Genomic DNA, 9,703 nt, shown 5'->3' on the forward strand with positions numbered 1-9,703 from the left:
TCTTCTTCTCTGCTCCCCCACAGTGGCCAAGAAGGCTGGAACTGACCCCGCCCTCACGGTAGGTTACTGGCTACAGAGCCCAATCCCAAGCCCTTCGCTACTCCCTACCCCCTATGCGCTCGCCACTGGCCCCTAGCCCTTATCCCCTATCCCCTAGTTCGTAACCTCAAGCCTTTATCCTGTAGCTCCAAGCCCCTAGCCTCAAGCCCTTAGTGTAGATCTGAAAGGATTGGATAGGTCTCTCTCTCTCTCCATCCCTCTCCTGACATGACCATGTCTCCTCTTCTCCAGGGTCTTGCGAACTCCCAGCTCTCTTACTGAGACACACACACACTATGAGAGAAAGACAGGAATTCTAACCCTCAGAGAGAACGAGAGGATAAACAAAAGAGAAATAAGAAGAATCAACCCTGCTCACAGGGCTTTACCTGCCCCTATTCCCCTCACGCCATTGGACAAGGACCTCTTTTACCACCCAATCACAATCACCCAAACTATTCCCCACACCCTCCCATCACCCAATCACAACACTAGTCATCATATCTGCCAGATTGTCCAAATATTCCAAATGTTTTAATATTATTTATATTATATTGTTATTTTAGAAAACTTTTGTTTTAATGTGCAGTTCACCACGGAGACAAGTGTCCATTTTTTTACACTTTCAACACTTTTGAAAGTTTTATATGTATTTTTCTTAATGTTTGTTTTATAATCATGTCTGTAGTCTTTTTTTTTGTCTCTCTTGTCTGTATTCTGTTGGTGAATGTTTGACACTTTGGGATGTGGCGCTAGTTTGGCCCGCCATTGAGGCTCAAGTCTGGCCCTAAGGGTGTTGGTTGCATTGACCAGGTAGACTTTTACATATCACAGGTAGAAACTGTCGGTTCCTATCGGCTCCTCTGGGTCTGTACATATCAGAGGTAAAGAACTAAAGAGAAAATGCTTCCATAGAATTGAATCAAACTTTATTTATAAAGCACATTTCATACACAGATGCAATACAATGTGCTTTACAGGAAAAAATACATAAAAACAAAAACATAGAGACACAGAGAAATTACCCAAAGTGTAACACTCTCTTACAACTAGAGTCGTTTCTACTCCTTTAATCTAGTCTTAGACGGTTGTTTCTTCAGTGTCTTATGTAAACTACTCAGTTTACCCTGGTCCATGCTGCTGCAGAGGGAGCAGGGCTATAAGCTACCACATATACACACACACACACACACACACACACACAAAGACAGCTGACAGACAGACATAACAGTAACTTATCGTAGACATTTCTTTTCCACCAGACCATGTTAGCGGACGCTAGGTGCTTGTGTCATTAGCCGTCCCGCGGTTCGGGACGTGATAACTCTCTGAGGTCATGGCTGTGTGATGTCAGAGCTGTGATGTCAGAGGGTATGAAAACTGTGAATAAAGATCTCAGTCCAGTGAACGGGTGTCTCTCCTCTGTTTCTCCACAAACAGCAAGAAGACATGAAACTCCAGTTTTGGAACATAATCAATCAATCAATCAATAAATCAATTAAATGTATTTGTAAAAAGCGCTATACAAATACATTTGACTGATTGAGTGAGTGATTGATTGATAATGTTACAAAACTGGAGTTTCATATCTTCTTGCTGTTTGTATAGCACTTTTTCCAAAGACAAATTTCTCAAAGTGCTCTACAACAAGAACAGTGCTAATCAATATAAACAATATAAACAATATGTTAATACTAACACAGAACCATAGACCGCCAAAAAGCAAGCCAAGCAAAAAACAAACACACACACACACACACACACACACACACAGTAGACAGCCTCAGTAGGAGTAACAACAGAGGAGGAAGACAGGATGGATCAGAGGATGAAGGAGAGAGAGAAAGGAATAGTCTGTGTGAATCTGCACATCCGGACAGGCTGCCAAAATACACAGTGTATGTACAGAACACTCAATTAGAGTAGAACACACACACACACACACACACTGAGGGTCCAGGGCTGTTTTGGGGGGAGTTTGGAGGGATAGAGGGGGGCTTGAGGTGGCGTGATGTTGTTCCATCCTATCAGCAAAGGAATACTCTAACTGGATTAAAGAGAACATCTGGTACAGAGGAGAGGACACACACACACACACACACACACACACACACTGGCTGCTTCCGATGTTTACTTTACTTGTCCATGTGTCTCTCACAAGGAGTCTCTTTCTCTGCCTGCTGGATAGATGGCAGTAAAAATAAAGTACTGTATCCTGTGTGAGTGTGTGTGTGTGTGTGTGTGTGTGTGTGTGTGTGTGTGTCTGTGCGTGCGTATGTGTGTGTGTGTGCGTCTTCATGTGTGTGCGTCTGCATGTGTGTGTATGTGTCTTCACGTGTGTACGTGTGTGTGTTTACACACGTGCGCATATGTTAAGAACCTTACATGGCTTCCTCTCCCCCTCCCACCCTCCCTCCCTCCCTCCCTTCCTCCATCCTATATGGAATATTTCCAGTCTCCATAATAGTATGGTCTGTTTCTGCATTCAGACCAAATCCACCAGAGCTCATAGTTAACCCTCTTGGCCAAACATACAATATCTCTGTTTATCCTCAATACCTCTAGAGAAACATGAACAGCGGGTCATGACATTCTTGGCTTAAGAGTTCCCGGTAGCCCAGCCAAGAGACAATCGGTTCTGGTTAAACCCCTCTGCCAAAGGCCTGTTGGTGAGACTGAATTAACCTCTCTCCTCTCCTTTTCTTTCTCCGCTCTTCTTTCCTCTTCTCTCCCTTCTCTTCTCTCCTCTCCTTCCCTCTGTCCTCTCCTCTTCTCTCCTCTTCTCTCCTCTCTTCTCTCTCCTTCATCAATAGTCAAAGAGTCTCTTATGTGAGATTGCATAATGTCTCGTGAAGCTTTTCAGTACATTTGGCTTCATATGTGTACCACCTTTCACCCTTCTCCCCTCCTCCTTCTACATCTTCTCCTCTTCTCTCGCTCTCCCTCGTTCACTCCTCTTCCCTAGTACCCCCTGTTCCCTTCTACCACCCTCCTCCATCTCCTCCCCTCCTTCTCCATTTCCCCCTCTTCCCTTCCTTCACCCCTTCTACCACCCTTCACTCCCCCTGTTCCCCCTCTACCTGCCCCCCTCATCCCTCCATACCGCCCTCCTTCACATGCCCATCAGTTGTGGTGTGAGGGGGTTGGCTCTGTGACTGATGTGGTAGTGTGTGTGTGTGTGTGTGTGTATGTATGTATGTATACGTGTCTAAGTGTGTATAGGAGGGGCCTGGGCGTGGTCCCCTAGCCCACCTGAATGCCCTCTTTGTAGCCTGAATGCTTATAAAGCCAGGCAAGACTGCTGGCTACCCCTGTACACCTCAGCCCTCCTTGCACACACACACCAAACACAAACCACTACCGTCTGTCTACCATTACCACGGTCGCCGTCGCCATGAAAACCGGGGTGAGAGCGTTGCTGCTGGTGCTAGCAGCGGGCGTGTGTTTGTCGCACGCTCAGAATAACAACAGCCACAACCAACAACAACAACAACAACAACAGCAACAACAACAACAACAGCAGCAGAACCAACAGACCCAGACTCAGCAGCGCAGCATCTGGGACGAGCCGATCAGATTCAGCACCAAGAGCAAGGACGCCTGCACCATGGTGGTCTCTGGCGCTGGGGAATACACCCGTCTGAGGGTCTCCTGCAAGGGCCCCAGCCAGGGCCAGACGGCCGGCCGCTCCTACTACTGCGACTACCAGGGTAAGCCCAACCTGTGCCGGCCCTACAACACCAACCCCCGCCACTTCTTCACCCAGATCATGTGGGACATGAGGAAGATCAACCACGCCTGCCAGGGCCCCAAGGTCTACCGCCCGCTCATGTGTAAGAAGGCCTCCGACGAGTCCCACATGACCTTCCTGGCCGCCTGGCCCAAACCCAGCGTCACCCCCAAGCCCTCCGGCTCCAAGCCCAGCAAGCCCGTCGTCCCAGCCCAGACCAAGCCCGTGGTCCCCGGCCAGACCAAGCCCGCCATCACCCCCAAGCCTGTCAAGCCCCAGCCTGCCAAGCCCCAGCCTGCCAAGCCCCAGCAGCCCAGCGGTAAGGGGACCAGGAAGCACACCAGCCCTGTCAAACCTGGGAAGACCACCCCACCAAAACCCACGGAGCAGGGGGAGCAGAAGTCCTCCCGCCTGGCCCAGGAGTACTGCTGGAAGAGCTTCCACGGAATCTGCTCCTACTTCATCGGCTGGTTCCAGAACTGAGACCACACACAGAGGTGGGTACCCGGGGTGTCAGGGAGGGGAGATAAGTGGGTCTAAAACCAAGGGAAAGAGAGAATGGTCTGTCAAATAGAGAGAGAGAGAGAGAGAGAGGTGAGAGGGACATAGAGGTGAGAGGGACATAGACATGTAAGCTGCGCGTCCAGGTGACAAAGGACAGAGAGGTGGTGATGGGAGGTTGTTGTAGGGCTACGCAGTAGAGGTACAGGTGAAGAAGAGAGAGAGGAGCAGGAGAGGGAAGAAGAGGATGGGGAGGAGAGAGAATAGAGGGAAGAAGAGGATGGGGAGGAGAGAGGAGAGAGAATAGAGGGAAGAAGAGGATGGAGAGGAGAGAGAATAGAGGGAAGAAGAGGATGGGGAGGAGAGAGAATAGAGGGATGGAGAGGAGAGGAGAGAGAATAGCGTAGACAGACGTGATGGTAGGTACTGTACGGATATTATTTATTAATCTATTTATTGTTGTTGTGACAAGATTGATTCATCAATGTATGTATGTGTGTGTGTGTGTGTGTGTGTGCGCGTGTTTGTGTATAGAGCCTGGGTCTTATCTGATTGGCCAATGTCATCAGTTAATGAGTACCTACTGTTGTCTCATTGGTCAGTCTCGCTATGACTGTCTCCTGCCTTCTCGCTCTCTTTCCTGTCTTGTTTACCTTCCCCTCTTTTCCCCCTTATGGAATTAAGGAGAGCTGCAAAATAGGCAAATATTGGCTTTTGTGGTCCTAAACGGTTTCTGCTCAGAGACATTACTGTGACCCTCTATAGCTTCTCAGCCCTCAGTTAGAGACACACATTCTTATCAGGGGAGGCTGGTTTTGGTAGAAATCGGAGGACGGGTACAAGTGTTTTTGATGATGTGCTATCAGTGATGTTGCCCACACTGAGAGTTTGTTTTATGTCCTGCAGGATTGTAACATCAGTGATGGAGACTCACCCACCAACCCTCCCACCCCACCCCACCCGATCCGACCCCACCCTCTCCCCCCATGGCTCCCCCACTTGGCTCTCCTGGGGCTCTACGTGTGTGTATGATGGGGGGGGGGGGGGGGGTTGAGGGACCAAACCACAGCCCCCTGCATCCACAGCCCTCCTCAGCTCATTGTTTTTGGCAGAGACCCACCCCCCCCCCACGCCCCCACCACCGCCCCCACCCACCACCACCCTGTCTGTCTGCAGTCCGACGTCCAGGGAACGGTTCTCTCACGTTGTCTGGGCCGGTTGTGTGTGATTGTTTCTGTATGAGAGCTTCTGTGTGACAGTGTGACGTTTGTCAGTAATAGGAACAGAGAGTGTCCAGGAGGATGAGTACTGGTGAGGTTCTGAAACCAGAACCCCTCATCAGCTCAACGTTCTGTCTGGAACCACACATACACACAACACACACACACACACACACACACACACACACACACACACACACACACACACACCGGTAGTTTTGTTTGTATATGCTGTAATATTCCCACATCATGTCCCACACACACCCTTTTCTGACACAAACGTCTGGAAATATGAAGAGTCAAGTTTTAAAGTAATAAAGAACAAAAGTGTGAGTTATAATAATAAAGTTAGAATGGTGACTTCTAGACCTCTTGTGTCCTCTTGTCTTGTCTCTGTCCGGGCGTATCCGGCTCTAATTCACACCAGACAAACCGAGCTGAGCTGTACTGGGCTGAACAAGGTGTACGGTACATCCACCATAGATGCTGAAACAGTTCTGAAAAGGACCATGTGAAGGGAGACCTCTCTGAGCCAGCACAGTGTGGTTCGGCTCGGCCCTGTCATGTACAGCCTCTATGTTCCTTCCCTCTTCAGGCAAAATCCCATCGACTTTATTCATTTTGTAAAAGGAGTCCTTGTGCTACCTTGCAGTGGCTAGCATGCTTACAGAAGCAGTCCTGTTGCACAGTGAAACGTGTGTGTGTGTGTGTGCACATGTGTGCAAGCGTATATGTGTGTGTGTGTGTGTGTGTGTGTGTGTATGTTTGTGTGCATGCGTGTGTGTCTGTGTGTGTGTGTCTGTGTGGGTGTGTGTGTGTAAGCAAATTAAAAGTATAGTTATAATAATAACGCTAAGTCATGCAACGTGCTACTCCCTGGTTAAATGGAACTAATAACTCTGAGATCTGCTAGAAGGGAACAGAGGGAGGTTTGTATGGAGGCTCCAGAGGCTCAGTTGGAGGACGGTGCTTGTAAAAGCAAAACTAGTTCCCTCCTTGCATGGGCCCAGTGTACTGTGTACAGCAGACCTGGGTCTTAAAGTATTTGAAATACTTCGAAAAATCCTTGAGTGCTTGAGTCTGCCCGGAGTGCCAGATGGGCGGGGTTTGCAAATTCAATCAAGTATTTGAAATGATGCTCATATCCTGTATTATTTGTGCTTAGCCACAAGGTAGCACTGTTACACAGGAGAGAAGGGTCTCTGTCGTCCGTCCGTCCCCCCCACACACACACACTCTCTCTCTCTCTCTACCTCTCCCCCCCAGTCCCCCCCCCCGCTCTCTCTCTCTCCCCCACCAGTCTCCCCCTTCTCTCCCTCTGTTAGCCATGGAAAGTGAAGTAACATATAAGGTAGCCTGTAAAGATGAGTTCCAGGTCAGATTTAATGAATGAGTCACACACATACAGCAGTAAAAACATCAAACAGACCGTCTCATGACACTCACACTTCCTGGACATTTACAGTGCTCCCTACAGCACTCCCTTATATGGGCAGTCCCTTGTTTAGGCACAAGACAGAGCACGTTTGTTCTTGTTTAGTACATATAATTGTGTCCGTTGATGAATGAATAGTGAATGAAGGTGTGACTGTGGGAGAGAGGGAACAAGAGAGTGAGGGAGTGAGGGAGGAAGGGACGGAGGGAGAGGATAATGAATGAGTCTTGAAAGGAAAGGTTAGAGAATTACGGTAAGAAACAAAGGATTGAGGATGAATGAGAGAGTAAACAAGGAGGCAAATCCACGTCTGTTTAAAAAGGTCATGCGTACCATGAAAGGGAGGTGTGTGTGTACGTGCTTGGCCTACTTTGCCCAGTGGCCACACACGCGCGCACACACACACACACACACACACACGCACAAATACACACACACACACACACAAACACGCGCACACACACACACACACACACATCCACACAAATACACACACGCACACACACATACACGCACACAAATACACACACGCACGCACACACACGCACACAGATACACACAAGCACACACACAAATACACACACGCACGCACACGCATGCACGGTTGTCTACAGACAATTACATTACACTCCATGTAACCACATACAGAAACCTCTCCAACACATATGGGCTCAAGTTTTATCCCTTTGTTGGCACACCCACATACACACGCACACACACACAGACCCCGGGAACGGGGGGCTCGACTCAGTACCCACCACTCCTCAGCCAATCAGCAACAACATTCCACAAGTTGCCATGGAGATCTCAGTGCGGGGAGAGGGAAAGGGGGAGTGAGAGAGAGGGGGCATATGGAATGAGTGTCTCTTTCTCTCTCTCTCTCTCTCTCTTTTTCTTTCGTTCTCTCTCCCTCTCTCTCTCCATCCCTCCCTCCCTTCCTTCCCCCCTCTCTTATTTCGTTCAGTTCTACCAAGTTAGGTGAGATGTTGCGAGTTGAGTGTATTTGTGAACTTGATGATAAATACTACTTGCCATTTGATGTTCACTTTATGCACGCGTGTACCCCTGATGACACATCGTTGGTTGTGTGCGTGTCACACCCTGTGGCGGGAGTTTAGACATGTCATATTAGGCAACAGAGCGCGCGCCACCACCCCCAGAAATCAACAACTTCTGATTCATGTGTGCTTGAGTAAACATCCCACGCATGAAGCAAGCACCATGCATTGTGTGTGTGTGTGTGTGTGTGTGTGTGTGTGTGTGTGTTTGTGTGTGTGTTGGGCGGGAGAGGTGGGCGTGTCGCAGCATATATAAATGCCATATGCGAGCTCCCCAGGTGTCTAAAAGAGTCATAGCATCCCAGTTTACGCACGCGGACACCCGATAATTGTTGGTAAGTAAAATGTCTGAGATTGTGTTTGGTGAGTGAGAGAGCAGAGTGTGTGAACGGAGGAGCTGAACTCGTGTGTGCGGTGCAACCAGATTCGGTGGGAACCCAGCAACAATCGGAGTGATGACTTTACCAGATACGACGGTGCCAAGCTGTTCAAAATGATCTAATTCAATGTCAACATCATCTGCGAAACCGAACGAATCATAGTCTCCAAAATGCATATCTCTTTTTATGAGACGTTTTATTGACTTTTTTCATAACACACTCTTTCTCTCTCTCTCCAGCCTTTTATTCTCTACGAGACGACATGATGCTCCTGAGGACCCTCGCGCCCTGGCTGCTGCTTGCCTGCCTCGCGCACCAGGTCTCCATGTCCGGTGGCGCACGCGAAAAGGGTCGGAACAGGAAAGGCGACGGCAGAGCATCGGAGCAGCTGCCGACCGCAGCGCCCGCTAGGGCGGAGAGGGGCGGGAAGGGCGCGCCAAAGGGCAAGTTTGCAACCAAGGACAAAATGCAGTGCACGTGGGCGGCGCGCGGAGTGGACACTGTCAAGCTGGGCGTCACATGCAAGGACCCTGCAGCCGCCGTGACCGGGGGAGTCTCGGAGATCCAATGCGAGTACATTGCCACACCCTCAACCTGCCCGGGGTACGGTACCAACCCCGCGGGCTTCTGGAAACAGGTGGCTCGCGCGCTGAAGAAACTGCAGCGGAAGCTGTGCCAGGACGCCCGTGCGCTGGTCAAAACGGGCATGTGCAAACGTGCGCCCCAGAACGCGCACTTCAGCCTGGACATCACGTCCAGTGTCGCCTCTGCTCAACAGCCCAATACCGACACACGGAGGGTCGACGTTGAAACGCCCCGGCGCAAAGCCACCAAGGCCACCAGCGCGCCAGCGCCAGCGGCGGGAGCGGGACCCGCCACCGAAGGCATCTCGTGTACGGATCGCGTGGACCAGCAGAAGCTCGCGGAGGAGTACTGCAGCAGCTCGTGGGCCAGCATGTGCATGTTCTTCTTCTCCATGGTGCAGAGCGGTGACTGCTAGGCGAGCGCGTGCGTGCGTGCGTGTGTGCGTGAGTACCGGACTCCAGACCAGGGTGGTCTTGTGGACTGACTGACCGTCTCCAGGACTTTACCGGGAGTAAATCATCAGATTTAAATCATCAGATTCCTACGGTGTCGTTAAAGTATGAGACTTGAGGGCGCAGCCATTACATGTAGGCAGTTTGAAACTACTGTGCCCTAAAGGATTACTGACCAGCATGATCAACAACAACAACATCAACATCAGCATCAACCACTTGTCTCAACAGATACTGTAACTTAACGTCACCACTGTATTTATGCTGTAAAAACATTACAAATAAATATTTTTTTTATATTCA

The 9,703-nt window shown here is 49.7% G+C and overlaps 2 protein-coding genes across 2 annotated transcripts; both read left to right on the top strand.

Annotated features, from left to right (window-relative positions):
- The first annotated feature begins 3,378 nt into the window (after window positions 1–3,378).
- Window positions 3,379–5,309, top strand: LOC310821049 (fibroblast growth factor-binding protein 2-like). Its single transcript, XM_083692899.1, has 2 exons — window positions 3,379–4,266; window positions 5,177–5,309. Exon 1 carries the CDS (start codon window positions 3,434–3,436, stop codon window positions 4,250–4,252), a length of 819 nt encoding a protein of 272 aa, XP_083549025.1. The 5' UTR covers window positions 3,379–3,433; the 3' UTR covers window positions 4,253–4,266; window positions 5,177–5,309.
- Window positions 5,310–8,279: 2,970 nt separating this feature from the next.
- On the top strand, window positions 8,280–9,703 carry LOC310820863 (fibroblast growth factor-binding protein 1-like). Its single transcript, XM_083692687.1, has 2 exons — window positions 8,280–8,318; window positions 8,603–9,703. The coding sequence occupies exon 2, from the start codon at window positions 8,626–8,628 to the stop codon at window positions 9,361–9,363; it is 738 nt and encodes a 245-aa protein (XP_083548813.1). The 5' UTR covers window positions 8,280–8,318; window positions 8,603–8,625; the 3' UTR covers window positions 9,364–9,703.

This window comes from Argentina silus, assembly GCF_951799395.1.
Source record: "Argentina silus genome assembly, chromosome: 21".
Classification (NCBI taxonomy): Eukaryota; Metazoa; Chordata; class Actinopteri; order Argentiniformes; family Argentinidae; genus Argentina; species Argentina silus.

Bases quoted from the DNA above. Each gene is read 5' to 3' on its own strand.
- LOC310821049 (XM_083692899.1), top strand. From the start codon at position 3,434: ATGAAAACCGGGGTGAGAGCGTTGCTGCTGGTGCTAGCAGCGGGCGTG.
- LOC310820863 (XM_083692687.1), top strand. From the start codon at position 8,626: ATGATGCTCCTGAGGACCCTCGCGCCCTGGCTGCTGCTTGCCTGCCTC.